General features: G+C 56.7%; 1 protein-coding gene across 1 annotated transcript in view; it reads right to left on the bottom strand.

Annotated features, from left to right (window-relative positions):
• Positions 1-342: 342 nt before the first annotated feature.
• Positions 343-21,243, bottom strand: part of CFAP91 (cilia and flagella associated protein 91) — a 49,571-nt gene continuing 28,670 nt past the window's right edge. The window contains exons 9-17 of the mRNA XM_075332776.1: positions 20,285-20,467; positions 8,470-8,609; positions 7,181-7,297; positions 7,036-7,107; positions 6,616-6,762; positions 3,437-3,658; positions 1,737-1,885; positions 692-783; positions 343-607 (exon numbers count right to left, since the gene is read on the bottom strand). Of these exons, the coding sequence (XP_075188891.1) occupies positions 477-607; positions 692-783; positions 1,737-1,885; positions 3,437-3,658; positions 6,616-6,762; positions 7,036-7,107; positions 7,181-7,297; positions 8,470-8,609; positions 20,285-20,467 (1,253 nt within the window). The 3' untranslated portion in view covers positions 343-476. The remainder of the gene's footprint in view (positions 608-691; positions 784-1,736; positions 1,886-3,436; positions 3,659-6,615; positions 6,763-7,035; positions 7,108-7,180; positions 7,298-8,469; positions 8,610-20,284; positions 20,468-21,243) is intronic.

The raw sequence follows: 21,243 nt of genomic DNA, 5'->3' as shown, positions 1-21,243 counted from the left end.
GGCCGCGCAGAGCTCGGTATACACCACACGGGGCCGCGCAGAGCTCGGTATACACCACACGGGGCTGCGCAGAGCTCGTATACACCACACGGGGCGCGCAGAGCTCGTATACACCACACGGGGCCGCGCAGAGCTCGTATACACCACACGGGGCCGCGCAGAGCTCGTATACACCACACGGGGCTGCGCAGAGCTCGTATACACCACACGGGGCCGCGCAGAGCTCGGTATACACCACACGGGGCCGCGCAGAGCTTATGCAGGAGAAGGGCTTGAAAACTGAGGAACTTAGTGACATCTGGGGCAGAACTCACAGAATAACAGAGGACACCGGGGATGGATGTAATGTATATTTATCCTCTGTGCCCCTCCCCCACTGGTGCATTATACCCTGCAGGCAGTCACTCTGGGATCGGTAGTCCTTCTCGCAGGCGAGGGTCTGGCTGTCCGGGGTCAGAGGCTGCGGTCTGCACCCATCACTCGGGCTCTCCGGTTCGGTCGTGCCCCTCGGCCGGGGGCTGGGTGGCGGTCCCGTGCAGCAGGGTGGCGGTATCGCTGTGGATGACGCGGTGGGCGGCCTGGAGATGTCTCCGCTGGGAGTTCCTCACTGCAGAACACAGGGGCAATGCGGACAGAAAATAACGGGACAGCGATGTATACAGTATATACGTGAGTATACGGCGGCTCTCACCTCGCTCTCTGACACTCTGCTTCTGGATCTCAGGAATAAGGAAACTGTACACGAGCTCCGAGACGGTCTCCTCCGACTGAAGACGAGAGCGGCTGTAAGAAAAGACGGCGAAACATCAGAGACCGCCAGACCTAGAGACTGACAGACCTAGAGACCGCCAGACCAACCGGGGACGTGACCCAGACCACCAGACCAACCGGAGGACGTGACCCGGACCACCAGACCAACCGGAGGACGTGACCCGGACCACCAGACCAACCGGAGGACGTGACCCAGACCACCAGACCAACCGGAGGACGTGACCCGGACAACCAGACCAACCGGAGGACGTGACCCGGACCACCAGACCAACCGGAAGACGTGACCCGGACCACCAGACCAACCGGAGGACATGACCCGGACCACCAGACCAACCGGAGGACGTGACCCGGACCACCAGACCAACCAGATGACGTGACCTGGAGAGGACACCAGAACACACCGGAGGATGTGACCCAGGCCAGCGGTACAGACAGGAGGACGTGACCCGGACCAGCGGTGCAGAGAGGAGGACGTGACCCGGAGACATCACCGGAACCAGCCGCATGATGTGACCCAGACCATCTATACCGAGAGGAGGACGTAACCCAGACCAGTGTGAGGGGAGGTCACCAGGACCAAACGGAGGACGTGACCCGGAGAGGTCACCAGGACCGACAGGAGGACGTGACCTGGACCAGTATGAGAGGAGGACGTGATCTGGACCAATATGAGAGGAGAACACCAGAACCGACAGGAGGACATGACGCGGACCCATATGAAAGGAGGTCACCAGAACCGACAGGAGGACATGACCTGGACCAGCATGAGAGGAGGACGTGATCTGGACCAATATGAGAGGAGGTCACCAGGACCGACAGGAGGGTGTGAGCCATGATTGGGCGAGTGGTGTTCCGAACAACATGACCATGACTAGAGCCTGTTTAGACTGGCAGGAGGATGCGACCTGTGCACTATAATGGATCAGCGCTGATCTGTGATATTACAGCCCCTCCCCCCGCCCCACCTGCTCTCCATCTGGTAGGCGATGTTGTTGATCTCCTGCGCTTTCCTGTGGATCTCCTCCCGGGCCTGATCTTCTGCAGTGTGATCCGTGGTGCTGAGGATGACGTCTTCTAGATACGAGTCCACGGTGCTCTGATGGACAGTAACAACCTGCAGAATATACACAATATAACGCACGGCCGGTACCCAGCCGCCCAGTGGCCGGTACCCAGCCGCCCAGGAGAAGATACCCAGCCGCCCAGGAGAAGATACCCAGCCGCCCAGGAGAAGATACCCAGCCGCCCAGGAGAAGATACCCAGCCGCCCAGGAGAAGATACCCAGCCGCCCAGGAGAGATACCCAGCCGCCCAGGGCCGTACCCAGCCGCCCAGGAGAAGATACCCAGCCGCCCAGGAGAAGATACCCAGCCGCCCAGGGCCGATACCCAGCCGCCCAGGGGCCGGTACCCAGCCGCCCAGGAGAAGATACCCAGCCGCCAGGAGAAGATACCCAGCCACCAGGAGAAGATACCCAGCCGCCCAGGAGAAGATACCCAGCCGCCCAGGAGAAGATACCAGCCGCCCAGGGGCCGATACCCAGCCGCCCAGGGGCGGTACCCAGCCGCCCAGGAAGATACCCAGCCGCCCAGGGGCCGTACCAGCCGCCCAGGAGAAGATACCCAGCCGCCCAGGAGAAGATACCCAGCCGCCCAGGAGAAGATACCCAGCCGCCCAGGAGAAGATACCGCAGGCCGCCCAGGAGAAGATACCCAGCGCCCAGGAGAAGATACCCAGCCGCCCAGGGGCCGATACCCAGCCGCCCAGGGGCCGGTACCCAGCCGCCAGGAGAAGATACCCAGCGCCCAGGGGCCGGTACCAGCCGCCCAGGAGAAGATACCCAGCCGCCCAGGAGAAGATACCCAGCGCCCAGGAGAAGATACCCAGCCGCCCAGGAGAAGATACCCAGCCGCCCAGGGGCCGATACCCAGCCGCCCAGGGGCCGGTACCCAGCCGCCCAGGAGAAGATACCCAGCCGCCCAGGAGAAGATACCCAGCCGCCGCAGCCGCCCAGGAGAAGATACCCAGCCGCCCAGGAGAAGATACCCAGCCGCCCAGGAGAAGATACCCAGCCGCCCAGGGGCCGGTACCCAGCCGCCAAGGAAAAGATACCCAGCCGCCCAGGAGAAGATGCCCAGCCGCCCAGGGGCCGATACCCAGCCGCCCAGGGGCCGGTACCCAGCCGCCCAGGAGAAGATACCCAGCCGCCCAGGAGAAGATACCCAGCCACCCAGGAGAAGATACCCAGCCGCCCAGGAGAAGATACCCAGCCGCCCAGGAGAAGATACCCAGCCGCCCAGGAGAAGATACCCAGCCGCCCAGGGGCCGATACCCAGCCGCCCAGGGGCCGGTGCCCAGCCGCCCAGGAGAAGATACCCAGCCGCCCAGGGGCCGATACCCAGCCGCCCAGGGGCCGGTACCCAGCCGCCGGGGGAAGGGCAGAAGTCTGGAGGAATCGGGGTCAGCGCTGGAATATTCAGTATTTATAGAAACTTCATGTATTTGTGAATAAAATGTAACAACTGATGGAATGTTTAGAATTGTCAGTAACCATAGAAACGGTCTTGTAAAAGAGGGAAAACGTCGAAGAGGCAAAATATGAAAACCCCAATGTGTGTGAGTCAGGTCTATAGAAGCTCCGGACTGTGAACGCCTGTGACCCGACCTGTCTGAAGATCTGGTCCTCCTCCTGCCGGCGCCGCTCCTCCACCTGCCTCCGCCCGCTCTCTTCTGCCTCTCGGATGCGGCGGTGGCGCTCGGCGAGCATGGCGAAGGCGTGAATCCTGCGCTCCTCCTGCAGCCGCACCAGCTCCTTACAGAGGAAGTCAAACGTGTCGCACAGAACCTCTCCCTCCAGCCGCGACAAGTGCGCGTCTACCAACGAGGCCTGAGCAAGAGGAGAGGAAGCAGCATTACACGGGCCGCATATACACACCACGAGTGCAGCTCTGGAGGTGACTGGAGGATAGGACACCATGTAACAACAGAATAGTGACTGCAGCTCTGGAGGTGACTGGAGGATAAGACATGATATAACAGCAGAATAGTGACTGCAGCTCTGGAGGTGACTGGAGGATAAGACACAATGTAACATCAGAATAGAGACTGCAGCTCTGGAGGTGACTGGAGGATAAGACACCATGTAATAGCAGAATAGTGACTGCAGCTCTGGAGGTGACTGGAGGATAAGACACCATGTAACAACAGAATAGTGACTGCAGCTCTGGAGGTGACTGGAGGATAAGACATGATGTAACAGCAGAATAGTGACTGCAGCTCTGGAGGTGACTGGAGGATAAGACACAATGTAACAGCAGAATAGTGACTGCAGCTCTGGAGGTGACTGGAGGATAAGACACCATGTAATAGCAGAATAGTGACTGCAGCTCTGGAGGTGACTGGAGGATAAGACACCATGTAACAACAGAATAGTGACTGCAGCTCTGGAGGTGACTGGAGGATAAGACATGATGTAACAGCAGAATAGTGACTGCAGCTCTGGAGGTGACTGGAGGATAAGACACAATGTAACAGCAGAATAGTGACTGCAGCTCTGGAGGTGACTGGAGGATAAGACACAATGTAACAGCAGAATAGTGACTGCAGCTCTGGAGGTGACTGGAGGATAAGATACAATGTAACAGCAGAATAGTGACTGCAGCTCTGGAGGTGACTGGAGGATAAGACACCATGTAATAGCAGAATAGTGACTGCAGCTCTGGAGGTGACTGGAGGATAAGACACCATGTAACAACAGAATAGTGACTGCAGCTCTGGAGGTGACTGGAGGATAAGACATGATGTAACAGCAGAATAGTGACTGCAGCTCTGGAGGTGACTGGAGGATAAGACACAATGTAACAGCAGAATAGTGACTGCAGCTCTGGAGGTGACTGGAGGATAAGACACCATGTAATAGCAGAATAGTGACTGCAGCTCTGGAGGTGACTGGAGGATAAGACACCATGTAACAACAGAATAGTGACTGCAGCTCTGGAGGTGACTGGAGGATAAGACATGATGTAACAGCAGAATAGTGACTGCAGCTCTGGAGGTGACTGGAGGATAAGACACAAATGTAACAGCAGAATAGTGACTGCAGCTCTGGAGGTGACTGGAGGATAAGACACAATGTAACAGCAGAATAGTGACTGCAGCTCTGGAGGTGACTGGAGGATAAGATACAATGTAACAGCAGAATAGTGACTGCAGCTCTGGAGGTGACTGGAGGATAAGACACCATGTAATAGCAGAATAGTGACTGCAGCTCTGGAGGTGACTGGAGGATAAGACACCATGTAACAACAGAATAGTGACTGCAGCTCTGGAGGTGACTGGAGGATAAGACATGATGTAACAGCAGAATAGTGACTGCAGCTCTGGAGGTGACTGGAGGATAAGACACAATGTAACAGCAGAATAGTGACTGCAGCTCTGGAGGTGACTGGAGGATAAGAAAACAATGTAACAGCAGAATAGTGAGTGCAGCTCTGGAGGCGACTGGAGGATAAGACACCATGTAACAGCAGAATAGTGACTGCAGCTCTGGAGGTGACTGGAGGATAAGAAACAATGTAACAGCAGAATAGTGACTGCAGCTCCGGAGGCGACTGGAGGATAAGACACGATCTAACAGCAGAATAGTGACTGCAGCTCTGGAGGTGACTGGAGGATAAAACACGATGTAATAGCAGAATAGTGACTGCAGCTCTGGAGGTGACTGGAGGATAAGACACGATGTAACAGCAGAATAGTGACTGCAGCTCTGGAGGTGACTGGAGGATAAAACACGATCTAACAGCAGAATAGTGACTGCAGCTCTGGAGGTGACTGGAGAATAAGATACCATGTAACAGCAAAATAGTGACTGCAGCTCTGGAGGTGACTGGAGGATAAGATATGATGTAACAGCAGAATAGTGAGTGCAGCTGTGGAGGTGACTGGAGGATCAGACATAATGTAACAGCAGAATAGTGACTGGAGGATAAAACCTGATGTAACAGCAGAATAGTGAGTGCAGCTCTGGAGGATAAGACCTTTTGTAACAGCAGAATAGTGAGTGCAGCTCTGGAGGATAAGACCTGATGTAACAGCAGAATAGTGAGTGCAGCTCTGGAGGATAAGACCTTTTGTAACAGCAGAATAGTGAGTGCAGCTGTGGAGGATAAGACCTGATGTCACAGCAGAATAGTGAGTGCAGCTCTGGAGGATAAGACCTGATGTAACAGCAGAATAGTGAGTGCAGCTGTGGAGGATAAGACCTGATGTAACAGCAGAATAGTGAGTGCAGCTGTGGAGAATAAGACCTGATGTAACAGCAGAATAGTGAGTGCAGCTGTGGAGGATAAGACCTGATGTAACAGCAGAATAGTGAGTGCAGCTGTGGAGGATAAGACCTGATGTAACAGCAGAATAGTGAGTGCAGCTCTGGAGGATAAGACCTGATGTAACAGCAGAATAGTGAGTGCAGCTGTGGAGGATAAGACCTGATGTAACAGCAGAACAGTGAGTGCAGCTGTGGAGGATAAGACCTGATGTAACAGCAGAATAGTGAGTGCAGCTCTGGAGGATAAGACCTGATGTAACAGCAGAATAGTGAGTGCAGCTGTGGAGGATAAGACCTGATGTAACAGCAGAATAGTGAGTGCAGCTGTGGAGGATAAGACCTGATGTAACAGCAGAATAGTGAGTGCAGCTCTGGAGGATAAGACCTGATGTAACAGCAGAATAGTGAGTGCAGCTCTGGAGGATAAGACCTGATGTAACAGCAGAATAGTGAGTGCAGCTGTGGAGGATAAGACCTGATGTAACAGCAGAACAGTGAGTGCAGCTGTGGAGGTGCACCTTGTGCTGTGTGCGCTCCCGCTGTCTCTGCAGGGCGGTGGTCGCCTCCTTCTCCCGCGTCTTCAGCAGTTGTCCGTCCTCCTGCAGGGCGTGTGTGGTGCGCAGCTCCCGGATCAGCTCCAGCCGCTTCTCCTTCCCCTCGTACATCTGGGAACAGACAGCGGGTGAGGGGGGGACACTGCATAATGTATCACCCGTCCCCCAGAGCACAGACCCCTCTGCTCTGCTGCAGTCTATTGCTCTCTGTTATCAGTGAAGTACATGTGCCTGTCCCACATATCACAGTAGGGGAGGGAGGAGGTTGTGGGACGCCCCTTCCCCCGCTGTAGGATCAGCCCTGGAGGGTCCGTCTATCAGTTACCGCCCCCACATGCGAGGACCCCCGGCCGCCCCCGCAGGGGTGTGGTGTGGGTGACGCACCATGTTCTGCACGGCTCGCCCTCGGATCAGCTTCTGGAGGGTGATGACGGCCAGCTCCTTCTCCTCCTCACCCTGGAAGGGGGATCACATCGTTACCCTGGCACAGAGGCGGTGGCACCGGCATCAGCGGACAGCACCGGCTCACCTCGGGGGGCTCCAGCACCTCAGGGGTGGCGGGGCGGGGGGCCGGCCTCTCTATCCTCTGCAGGAAGCGCAGCGGCTTCTCCAACTTCTGACATTTGGCTTTTTTTTCCAGCAAAGCCTGCAACACAGAAACGCCAAGATGGACGCCCGCCGCAGAGAGGGGCGCACTGCGCGGGGGGACACTGCACGGGGGGACACTGCACAGAGAGGCCAAGATGGACGCCCGCCGCAGAGAGGGGGCGCACTGCGCGGGGGGACACTGCACGGGAGGACACTGCACAGAGACGCCAAGATGGACGCCCGCCGCAGAGAGGGGGCGCACTGCGCGGGAGGACACTGCACAGAGAGGCCAAGATGGACGGCCGCCGCTGAGAGGGGCGCACTGCGCGGGGGGACACTGCACGGGGGGACACTGCACAGAGAGGCCAAGATGTACGCCCGCCGCAAAGAGGGGGTACACTGCGCGGAACACTGCACGGGGGGACACTGCACAGAGACGCCAAGATGGACGCCCGCCGCAGAGAGGGGGCGCACTGCGCGGGACACTGCACGGGGGGACACTGCACAGATATGCCAAGATGTACGCCCGCAGGTACACTGCACGGGGGGACACTGCGCGGGGGGACACTGCACAGAGACGCCAAGATGTACACCAAGATGTACGCCCGCCGCAGAGAGGGGGCGCACTGCGCGGGGGGACACTGCGCGGGAGGACACTGCACAGAGAGGCCAAGATGTACGCCCGCCGCAAAGAGGGGGTACACTGCGCGGGACACTGCACGGGGGGACACTGCACAGAGATGCCAAGATGTACGCCTGCGGGTACACTGCACGGGGGGACACTGCACAGAGACGCCAAGATGTACGCCCGCCGCAAAGAGGGGGCGCACTGCACGGGGACACACATGGCACGGGGACACTGCACAGAGACACACTGCACGGGGACACACTGCGCAGGGACACTGCATGGGGACACACACTGCACAGAGACGCCATGATGTACGCCCGCCGCAAAGAGGGCACACTGCGCGGGGGGGACACACACTGCGCAGGGGTCACTGCGCGGGGAAACTGGATGGGGGGGGACACACTGCGCGGAGACGCACACTGCGTGGGGTGACACACACTGCATGGGAAGACACACTGCACGGGGGGGGACACTGCACGGGGGGGAGACACTGCGCGGGGTGACACACACTGCATGGGAAGATACACTGCACGGGGGGGACACTGCACGGGGGGACACTAGCGTAGTGTCATATCACCATTTAGCATTATACCGCCCTGTACCTCATGCACTTGCTGCAGCTGGCGCTCTAGCACCGCCTGGCGCTTCAGGTGTCCGTCCTCTGTGGTCCTCTTAGGTTTGGAGATGCGGATACGAGGTTGTGTTACAAAGTCGGGAAGATTCGCCTCCAGATCCAGCAGCCCTGAGCAGCAGGAGACATTATCAGCGACCGCAGCAGACACTGCTCCAGTCACAACCAGAGCTGCACACGACACGGGGAACGCACAAATCACATCCCATAATGTTCTGCACACTGACACGCAGCATCATGGGAGATGGGCTCTCAGATACTGCCATACCGTGCCAGAAAATAAAGCCGCCATACTGAGCAATACTGGGTGCAATAATAATGTGCTGCAGAGGAGGAGGTACGGTACTGATGGACAAGCACTCCCACCATCCACTCCCCCCATCCACTCACACTCCCACCATCCACTCACACTCCCACCATCCACTCACACTCCCACCATCCACTCCCCCCATCCACTCACACTCCCACCATCCACTCACACTCCCACCATCCACTCACACTCCCACCATCCACTCACACTCCCACCATCCACTCCCCCCATCCACTCACACTCCCACCATCCACTCACACTCCCACCATCCACTCACACTCCCACCATCCACTCCCCCCATCCACTCACACTCCCACCATCCACTCACACTCCCACCATCCACTCCCCCCATCCACTCACACTCCCACCATCCACTCCCCCCATCCACTCACACTCCCACCATCCACTCACACTCCCACCTCCACTCCCTCCATCCACTCACACTCCCACCATCCACTCACACTCCCACCATCCACTCCCACCATCCACTCACACTCCCACCATCCACTCACACTCCCACCATCCACTCCCCCCATCCACTCACACTCCCACCATCCACTCGCACTCCCACCATCCACTCCCCCATCTACTCACACTCCCACCATCCACTCCCCCCATCCACTCACACTCCCACCATCCACTCACACCATCCACTCCCCCATCCCCTCACATTCCCACCATCCACTCCCCCCATCCACTCACACTCCCACCATCCACTCCCCCATCCACTCACACTCCCACCATCCTCTCACACTCCCACCATCCACTCCCCCCATCCACTCACACTCCCACCATCCACTCACACTCCCACCATCCACTCCCCCCATCCACTCACACTCCCACCATCCACTCACACTCCCACCATCCACTCCCCCCATCCACTCACACTCCCACCATCCACTCACACTCCCACCATCCACTCCCCCCATCCACTCACACTCCCACCATCCACTCCCCCATCTACTCACACTCCCACCATCCACTCCCCCCATCCACTCACACTCCCACCATCCACTCACACCATCCACTCCCCCATCCACTCACATTCCCACCATCCACTCCCCCCATCCACTCACACTCCCACCATCCACTCCCCCCATCCACTCACACTCCCACCATCCACTCACACTCCCACCATCCACTCCCCCCATCCACTCACACTCCCACCATCCACTCACACTCCCACCATCCACTCCCCCCATCCACTCACACTCCCACCATCCACTCACACTCCCACCATCCACTCCCCCCATCCACTCACACTCCCACCATCCACTCACACTCCCACCATCCACTCCCCCCATCCACTCACACTCCCACCATCCACTCACACTCCCACCATCCACTCCCCCCATCCACTCACACTCCCACCATCCACTCCCCCATCTACTCACACTCCCACCATCCACTCCCCCCATCCACTCACACTCCCACCATCCACTCACACTCCCACCATCCACTCCCCCCATCCACTCACACTCCCACCATCCACTCCACCATCCACTCACACTCCCACCATCCACTCTCCCCATCCACTCACACTCCCACCATCCACTACCCCCATCCACTCACACTCCCCCCATTCACTCACCCCATCCACTCACACTCCCACCATCCACTCCCACCATCCACTCACACTATCCACTCACACTCCCACCATCCACTCTCCCCCCATCCACTCACACTCCCACCATCCACTCACACTCCCACCATCCACTCCCACCATCCACTCACACTCCCACCATCCACTCCCCCCATCCACTCACACTCCCACCATCCACTCCCCCCATCCACTCATACTCCCACCATCCACTCACACTCCCACCATCCACTCACACTCCCACCATCCACTCCCCCCATCCACTCACACTCCCACCATCCACTCCCCCCATCCACTCACACTCCCACCATCCACTCCCCCCATCCACTCACACTCCCCCCATCCACTCACACTCCCACCATCCACTCCCCCATCCACTCACACTCCCACCATCCACTCCCCCCATCCACTCACACTCCCACCATCCACTCACACTCCCCCCATCCACTCCCCCCATCCACTCACACTCCCACCATCCACTCACACTCCCACCATCCACTCCCCCCATCCACTCACACTCCCACCATCCACTCACACTCCCACCATCCACTCCCCCCATCCACTCACACTCCCACCATCCACTCCCCCCCATCCACTCACACTCCCCCCATCCACTCACACTCCCACCATCCACTCCCCCCATCCACTCACACTCCCACCATCCACTCCCCCCATCCACTCACACTCCCACCATCCACTCCCCCCATCCACTCACACTCCCCCCATCCACTCCCCCCATCCACTCACACTCCCCCCATCCACTCACCACTCCCACCATCCACTCCCCCCATCCACTCACACCTCCCACCATCCACTCCCTCCATCCACTCACACTCCCACCATCCACTCCCCCCATCCACTCACACTCCCACCATCCACTCTCCCCATCCACTCACACTCCCACCATCCACTCCCCCCATTCACTCACACTCCCACCATCCACTCACACTCCCACCATCCACTCACACTCCCACCATCCACTCCCCCCATCCACTCACACTATCCACTCACACTCCCACCATCCACTCCCCCCATCCACTCACACTCCCACCATCCACTCCCCCCATCCACTCACACTCCCACCATCCACTCACACTCCCACCATCCACTCACACTCCCACCTCCACTTCCCCCATCCACTCACACTCCCACCATCCACTCCCCCCATCCACTCACACTCCCACCATCCACTCACACTCCCACCATCTACTCACACTCCCACCATCCACTCCCCCCATCCACTCACACTCCCACCTCCACTCCCCCATCCACTCACACTCCCACCATCCACTCCCCCCATCCACTCACACTCCCACCATCCACTCCCCCCATCCACTCACACTCCCACCTCCACTCCCCCCATCCACTCACACTCCCACCATCTACTCCCCCATCCACTCACACTCCCACCATCCACTCACACTCCCACCATCCACTCACACTCCCACCTCCACTCCCTCCATCCACTCACACTCCCACCATCCACTCCCCCATCCACTCACACTCCCACCATCTACTCCCCCCATCCACTCACACTCCCCCCATCCACTCACACTCCCACCTCCACTCCCCCCATCCACTCACACTCCCACCATCTACTCCCCCCATCCACTCACACTCCCACCATCCACTCACACTCCCACCATCCACTCACACTCCCACCATCCACTCACACTCCAACCTCCACTCCCCCCATCCACTCACACTCCAACCTCCACTCCCCCCATCCACTCACACTCCCACCATCTACTCCCCCATCCACTCACACTCCCACCATCCACTACCACTCCCACCATGCACTCCCACTCCCACCATCCACTCACACTCCCACCATCCACTCACACTCCCACCATCCACTCCCACCTCCACTCCCCCCATCCACTCACACTCCCACCATCCACTCCCACCTCCACTCCCCCCATCCACTACCACTCCCACCATCCACTCACACTCCCACCATCCACTCACACTCCCACCATCCACTCACACTCCCACCATCCACTCACACTCCCCCCATCCACTCACACTCCCCCCATCCACTCACACTCTCCCCATCCACTCACACTCCCCCCATCCACTCACACTCCCACCATCCACTCCCCCCATCCACTCACACTCCCCCCCCATCCACTCACACTCCCCCCATCCACTCACACTCCTATCTTCCATGGTGGCGGCTGCTTAGCATTATGGTGGAATTGCTGCAGAGGATATGTTTTTCTATAGCTGATTCTTGCAGTCACACGTTTTGTTATAAACAAAATTATTTCCTCTGTGTTTATTGGAACAACAAAAAAAAAAATTAGGAAAAAGGCAAATTGGACAAAATTTCACACAAAACCCTAAAATTGTCCAGACACAATTGTTGTCCCGTCCTCTTAATATTCGGCTGCGCCCTTTACCCTCTGGAATAAATCCCTTCCATCAGTCGCCTCCTGTCCCCGTCCACAGCTTCTTCCTCCTCTCACCTGGAGTCTCAGACTCTTCTGTATAAACGTCTCCAGGTCTCTCATATCTGAAGGCCTCTTCTCTCCTCTTCTTCTCCTCTCCTCTTCTTCTCCTCTCCTCTTTTCTTCTCTCCTCTTAATTTTCAGATCTCTCCACAGGTGTAAATGTGGTTTAGCTCTAGACTCATTGTGGCCTCTTCAGATCTCTCCAGCGCTTTGTTTCCATCCATTTCTGGGGCTTCTTGAAGTGTTTGGGGTCATTGTCCTGCTGGAGACCCATGACCTAGGACTATACCCGGCGCTTCTGACACTGGGCTCTACATTCTGACCTTTTGATAATCTTCAGATTTCCTGATGTCTTGCGCACGGTCAGGGCCCCAGTGGCAGAGGTTGCAAAACAGCCCCAAACATCTCTGCCCTCCACCATGTGTGACTGTAGGTGCGGTGTTCTTTACTTTGTCGCCTCATTCCAGTTTCAGTAAGGCCTGAAACACACATCCGTGATACACGTGCGTGTTTGGTCCGTTTCCGTATATACCGGAGACACGGCCAAACGTGCACCAATGTTATTTAATGTTTGAGGAAACGTGCATTTTTCATTAAGGTCCGTGGGTCTGTGTGCGTGCTACGTTTGTGTCTCCGTTTTGCACGGCAGCATGTCCATTTTCATCACGCAACACACAGCACGGACCCAATGAATGTCAATGGGTCTGTGAGCACGCCCGAGTGACACAAACACATCTCTGTTGGCTCCCTGTACGTTTTGTGCTTTTTTCATGTGATGTCGGTCTTTTTTCTTTTTCTGTTTCGTTCTCTCCCTCAGTCCGTCGGTTGGTCTCTCTCTATGTCTGTCGGTCGGTCTCTCTGTCTTATCTGTCCCTCTCGCTGTCTATCGGTCAGTTCCCCCCCTCTCTCATACTTACCGTTCCGCGGCGCTGCACGGCATTCACACTGCTCCGGCGGCTTTCCTCTTTTGAAAAAGCCGCCGCTCATTAAACAATCTCGTATTCCCTGCTTTCCCCACCCACCAGCAAATATGATTGGTTGCAGTGAGACATGCCCCCACGCTGAGTGACAGCTGTGTCTCACTGCACCCAATCACAGCAGCCGGTGGGCGTGTCACTATGGAGTATAGAAATAAATAAATAAAAAAACGACGTGCGGTCCCCCCAAATTTAATACCAGCCAGATAAAGCCATACGGCTGAAGGCTGGTATTCTCAGGATGGGGAGCTCCACGTTATGGGGAGCCCCCCAGCCTAACAATATCAGCCAACAGCCGCCCAGAATGGCGTTATATATACATTATATGCGACAGTTCTGGGACTGTACCCGGCTCTCCCGATTTGCCCTGGTGCGTTGGCAAATCGGGGTAATAAGGAGTTATTGGCAGCCCATAGCTGCCAATAAGTCCTAGATTTATCATGTCAGGCGTCTCCCCGAGATTCCTTCCATGATTAATCTGTAAATTACAGTAAATAAACACACACACCCGAAAAATCCTTTATTAGAAATAAAAAACACACACATATACCCTGGTTCACCACTTTAATCAGCCCCAAAAAGCCCTCCTTGTCCGGCGTACTCCAGGATGGTCCAGCGTCGCATCCAGCGCTGCGGCATGAAGGTGACCAGAGCTGCAGAAGACACCGCCGCTCCGGTCACCTCCACGCAGCTAATGAAGACAGCCGCGCGATCAGCTGAGCTGTCACTGAGGTTACCTGTATCCAGCGGTGGATGCAGCGGTGGATGGAGGTGGCCGCGGGTAACCTCAGTGACAGCTCAGCTGATCGCGCTACTCACCGCCACTCCTGTCAGCTCCACGCAGCAACTGAGGTGAGTAGCGCGCTCAGCTGTCCCTGAGGTTACCCGCGGCCACCGCTGCATCCACCGCTGGATACATCCTGGATTCCGCCGGACATGGAGGGCTTTTTGGGGCTGATTAAATTGGTGAACCAGGGAATGTGTTTGTGTTTGTTATTTCTAATAAAGGATTTTTCAGGTGTGTGTGTTTATTTACTGTAACTTGCAGATTAATCATGGAGGGTGTCTCATAGACGCCTGACATGATTAATCTAGGATTTAGTGGCAGCTATGGGCTGCCAATAACTCCTTATTACCCCGATTTGCCAACGCACCAGGGCAAATCGGGAAGAGCCGGGTACAGTCCCAGAACTGTCGCATATAATGGATGCGGCAATTCTGGGCGGCTGCTGACTGATATTGTTAGGCTGGGGGGCTCCCCATAACGTGGAGCTCCCCATCCTGAGAATACCAGCCTTCAGCCGTATGGCTTTATCTGACTGGTATTAAAATTGGGGGGACCGCACGCCGGATTTTTTAATTATTTATTTATTTCTCTGCTCCATAGTGACACGCCCACCGGCTGCTGTGATTGGGTACAGTTAGACACCTGTCACTCAGCGTGGTGGGCGTGTCTGACTGCAACCAATCACAGGCGCCAGTGGGCGGGGAAAGCAGGGAATACGAGATTGATTAATGAGCAGCCGGCTTTTTCAAATTAGAAAAAGCCGCTGGAGCAGTGTGAACGCCGTGCAGCGCCGGTGATCGGGGATCGGTGAGTATGAGAGAGGGGGGGACACTTCAGTCACTCGGGGGATTAGCGGTCACTGGTGAATCCTTCACGGGTGACCGCTAATCAGTACACGGCACCGACAGAGCCGCGGCATGACAATGAAGTCGGGTGAAGTTCACCCGAGGTCATTCTCATCGCGCTACTCTGTCTGCTGTCAGCCGACATGTATCAACAACATTGTGCAACACACACACAACATTTCTCACGGGCAACACAAACACATGTCAGTTAAGTTTCACACGCACACACGGACATTTCACACGCACATACGGCTAGCATACGGGATACACACGCAGGACACACATACCATAAAAACGGACCTAAAAAACGGAAAATGGACCCGAAAAACGGCCCGTATTACACGCACGTGGTTTTAACGGATGTGTGTTTTCGGCCTAAACAGTAGAATGATTACTTTACCATAAAGCTCTATCTTAGTCTCATCTGTCCCCAAAACACTTTCCCAGAAAGATTCTGGTTACTCTTGTACATTTTGGCTTTTTTCTGTCTCTGCATCAGCAGTAGGGACCTCCTGGGTCTCTTCCATAGTGTTTTTCTGCCTGTGTCAGCAGTGGGGTCTTCCTGGGTCTCCTCCATAGTGTTTTTCTGTGTCAGCAGTGAGGTCCTCCTGGGTCTCCTCTATTGTGTTTTTCTGTCTCTCTCTGTGTCATCAGTGCAGGCCTTCTGGAGTCTCCTCCATAGTTTTTTTTCTGCCTGTGTCAGCAGTGGGGTCCTCCTGGGTCTCCTCTATTGTGTTTTTCTGTGTCTGTGTCAGCAGTGGGGTCTTCCTGGGACTCCTCCATAGCATTTTTCTGTCTCTGTGTCAGCAGTGCGGTCTTCCTGGGTCTCTTGCATAGCATTTCATGTCATTCAGATGTGGATGAATAGTTCTCACTGACACTGATGCCCCCTGAGCTGCAGGACAGCTTGAATTTCTCTGGATCTTGATTGGGGCTTATCCACCATCCAGACTATCCTGTGTTACAGCCTTTCATCTTCTCTACCATCCACATCCAGGGAGATTAGCTGCAGCGCCGTAGGCTGTAAACTTCTGGATTGTGTTGTGCACCGGGGAGAGAGGAACATCAAGATCTCTGGAGATGGACGTGTAACCTTAAGACACTTTTGGTTCTCCAGTCCTCAGACCGGTCTCTTCTTTCTGTTCTCCATGCTTAGTGCGGCGCACACAGACACACACACTGCACAGACACTGCACAGACACACACACTGCACAGACACACACAATGCCCACACACTGCACAGACACACACACACACATATACACACACATATACACATACACATACACCACACACACACACACACACACACACACATACACACACACACATACACAGACACACACAGACAGACACACACAGACAGACACACACACAATGCACAGACTGAGGGAACTTCTCCCCTTTTTATCAGGTTTCAGGTGTGATTTCCATATTGCCCACTCCTGTTATGTGCCACAGGTGAGTGTGAACGAGCGTCACATTCTGGAAATAAAGCTATTTACCCATGATTTTACAAAAGGCGCCAATAATTGTCTCCGGCACATTTTAGGGGTTTTTGTTTGAAATTTTGTCCAATTTGACATTTTTTTCCCTCTTATTTTTTCTGTTCCAAAACACAAAGGAAATAAAGGTGTAAAATAAATCGCAAGGCGACAGGTTACTGGGAGAAATACGGCATTTTCTGGAACACTTTCAAGGGTGTCAACACTTTTGGCCATAAATCTACACACATATAAAGCACCAGGTAGACAGTCCCCCCACACCACTACAGGGCCCGGCTGCACCCCAGAAGGACAGTCCCCGCAGCACTACAGGGCCCGGCTGCACCCCACAAGGACAGTCCCCCCACAGCACTACAGGGCCCGGCTGCACCCCACAAGGACAGTCCCCGCAGCACTACAGGACCCGGCTGCACCCCACAAGGACAGTCCCCGCAGCACTACAGGGCCCGGCTGCACCCCACAAGGACAGTCCCCCCAGCACTACAGGACCCGGCTGCACCCCACAAGGACAGTCCCCCCACAGCACTACAGGGCCCGGCTGCACCCCACAAGGACAGTCCCCCCACAGCACTACAGGGCCCGGCTGCACCCCACAAGGACAGTCCCCGCAGCACTACAGGACCCGGCTGCACCCCACAAGGACAGTCCCCGCAGCACTCCAGGGCCCGGGTGCACCCCACAAGGACAGTCCCCGCAGCACTACAGGGCCCGGCTGCACCCCACAAGGACAGTCCCCCCAGCACTACAGGGCCCGGCTGCACCCCACAAGGACAGTCCCCCCACAGCACTACAGGGCCCGGCTGCACCCCACAAGGACAGTCCCCGCAGCACTACAGGACCCGGCTGCACCCCACAAGGACAGTCCCCGCAGCACTCCAGGGCCCGGGTGCACCCCACAAGGACAGTCCCCGCAGCACTCCAGGGCCCGGGTGCACCCCACAAGGACAGTCCCCGCAGCACTACAGGGCCCGGCTGCACCCCACAAGGACAGTCCCCCCCAGCACTACAGGGCCCGGCTGCACCCCACAAGGACAGTCCCCCCAGCACTACAGGGCCCGGCTGCACCCCACAAGGACAGTCCCCCCAGCACTACAGGACCCGGCTGCACCCCACAAGGAGAGTCCCCGCAGCACTACAGGACCCGGCTGCACCCCACAAGGAGAGTCCCCGCAGCACTACAGGACCCGGCTGCACCCCACAAAGACAGACGCCTTATTATCCCACATAGAGGATGTGACTGTATAGTGGGTGATGGGAGTGTGAGTGGATGATGGGAATGTGAGTGGGTGATGGGAATGTGAGTGGATGATGGGAGTGTGAGTGGATGATGGGAGTGTGTGTAGTTGCCATCAGTACATACCCCTCTGCTGCCTGTGTCTTTATCCCTGACTCTATCTGCAGTCTGCAGAGCACAGGTATTGTGCAGGTGCTGTTCTGGGCATTGTTTCGGGTGCTGTCCTGCGTGTTGTGCCGGGTGCTGGACCGGTCGTTGTGCCAGGTGCTGTGCCGTGCGTTGTGCCAGGTGCTGTGCCGTGCGTTGTGCCGTGCGTTGTGCCCTGCGTTGTGCCGAGTGTTGTGCCGAGTGTTGTGCCCTGCGTTGTGCCAGGTGCTGTGCCGTGCGTTGTGCCAGGTGCTGTGCCGTGCATTGTGCCAGGTGCTGTGCCGTGCGTTGTGCCGTGCGTTGTGCCCTGCGTTGTGCCGAGTGTTGTGCCAGGTGCTGTGCCGTGCGTTGTGCCAGGTGCTGTGCCGTGCGTTGTGCCAGGTGCTGTGCGTTGTGCCAGGTGCTGTGCCGTGCGTTGTGCCAGGTGCTGTGCCGTGCGTTGTGCCGAGTGTTGTGCCCTGCGTTGTGCCCTGCGTTGTGCCGAGTGTTGTGCCAGGTGCTGTGCCGTGCGTTGTGCCAGGTGCTGTGCCGTGCGTTGTGCCATGCGTTGTGCCGTGCGTTGTGCAGAGTGTTGTGCCGTGCGTTGTGCCGTGCGTTGTGCCATGCGTTGTGGCAGGTGCTGTGCCGAGTGTTGTGCCGTGCGTTGTGGCAGGTGCTGTGCCGAGTGTTGTGCCGTGCGTTGTGCGGTGCGTTGTGCCGGGTGCTGTGCCGTGCGTTGTGCCGTGCGTTGTGCCAGGTGCTGTGCTGTGCGTTGTGCTGGGTGCTGTTCCGGGTGCTGTGCTGTGCCGTGCGTTGTGCCGGGTGCTGTGCCGTGCGTTGTGCCGGGTGCTGTGCCGTGCGTTGTGCCGGGTGCTGTGTCGGGTGCTGTGCCGTGCGTTGTGCCGGGTGCTGTGCCGTGCGTTGTGCCGGGTGCTGTGCCGTGCGTTGTGCCGGGTGCTGTGCCGGGTGCTGTGCCGTGCGTTGTGCCGTGCGTTGTGCAGAGTGTTGTGCCGTGCGTTGTGCCGTGCGTTGTGCCATGCGTTGTGGCAGGTGCTGTGCCGAGTGTTGTGCCGTGCGTTGTGCGGTGCGTTGTGCCGGGTGCTGTGCCGTGCGTTGTGCCGTGCGTTGTGCCAGGTGCTGTGTTGTGCGTTGTGCTGGGTGCTGTTCCGGGTGCTGTGCTGTGCCGTGCGTTGTGCCGGGTGCTGTGCCGTGCGTTGTGCCGGGTGCTGTGCCGTGCGTTGTGCCGGGTGCTGTGCCGTGCGTTGTGCCGGGTGCTGTGTCGGGTGCTGTGCCGTGCGTTGTGCCGGGTGCTGTGCCGTGCGTTGTGCCGGGTGCTGTGCCGGGTGCTGTGCCGTGCGTTGTGCCGGGTGCTGTGCCGGGTGCTGTGCCGTGCGTTGTGCCGTGCGTTGTGCAGAGTGTTGTGCCGTGCGTTGTGCCGTGCGTTGTGCCGTGCGTTGTGCCATGCGTTGTGGCAGGTGCTGTGCCGAGTGTTGTGCCGTGCGTTGTGCGGTGCGTTGTGCCGGGTGCTGTGCCGTGCGTTGTGCCGTGCGTTGTGCCAGGTGCTGTGCTGTGCGTTGTGCTGGGTGCTGTTCCGGGTGCTGTGCTGTGCCGTGCGTTGTGCCGGGTGCTGTGCCGTGCGTTGTGCCGGGTGCTGTGCCGTGCGTTGTGCCGGGTGCTGTGTCGGGTGCTGTGCCGTGCGTTGTGCCGGGTGCTGTGCCGTGCGTTGTGCCGGGTGCTGTGCCGGGTGCTGTGCCGTGCGTTGTGCCGGGTGCTGTGCCGGGTGCTGTGCCGTGTGTTGGGTTGTTTGTCTGCGGCCTTGTTCTGAGATGTGTCTTGGATCTATGCCCTTTCTGGTGAATCGCTTCTGCGCCTTTATACAGCATATTCCGCCGGCGGTGCAGTCACTGCGCCTTTATACAGCATATTCCGCCGGCGGTGCAGTCACTGACCCTGGTAGGAGTTCAGGAAGGGGCTCCTCACTATGAGCTGCTCGGAGAGCCGGTCCGGGAAGTAGCCGGTGCGAGCGAGCGGTGCGTACGCCGGGGAGGAGTAGTCCGCGTAGTCCTGGATCAGGTCGCGTCTCTCCGGCTTCTCCTCTACGTTCCTCATCTTCTGGGACAGTTTCCTGATCGCTGCCGAGAAAGGAGAAGCCGCAATCTACAATAATCTGCACCAGCGGCCATTATATATATACAGTGTGTAATGCCGGACAGTATATACAGGAAAGTCTGCACCAGCGGCCATTATATATATACAGTGTGTAATGCTGGACAGTATATACAGGAAAGTCTGCACCAGCGGCCATTATATATATACAGTGTGTAATGCTGGACAGTATATACAGGAAAGTCTGCACCAGCGGCCATTATATATATACAGTGTGTAATGCCGGACAGTATATACAGGAAAGTCTGCACCAGCGGCCATTATATATATACAGTGTGTAATGCCGGACAGTATATACAGGAAAGTCTGCACCAGCGGCCATTATATATATACAGTGTGTAATGCCGGACAGTATATACAGGAAAGTCTGCACCAGCGGCCATTATATATATACAGTGTGTAATGCCGGACAGTATATACAGGAAAGTCTGCACCAGCGGCCATTATATATATACAGTGTGTAATGCTGGACAGTATATACAGGAAAGTCTGCACCAGCGGCCATTATATATATATACACATATATATACAGTTAGGTCCAGAAATATTTGGACAGTGACACAAGTTTTGTTATTTTAGCTGTTTACAAAAACATGTTCAGAAATACAATTCTATATATATAATATGGGCTGAAAGTGCACACTACGTTTATTTAACATCCGTCCATAACGTTTTTTTAGCGGAAAAGCGGATCCAGTGCAAATGCGTTTTCATTTCAATGCATCTGCAATGGACTCGCGTT

Source organism: Anomaloglossus baeobatrachus, chromosome 2 (genome assembly GCF_048569485.1).
Source record: "Anomaloglossus baeobatrachus isolate aAnoBae1 chromosome 2, aAnoBae1.hap1, whole genome shotgun sequence".
Lineage (NCBI taxonomy): Eukaryota > Metazoa > Chordata > Amphibia > Anura > Aromobatidae > Anomaloglossus > Anomaloglossus baeobatrachus.
This window is presented reverse-complemented; position numbering and strand designations above follow the sequence as displayed.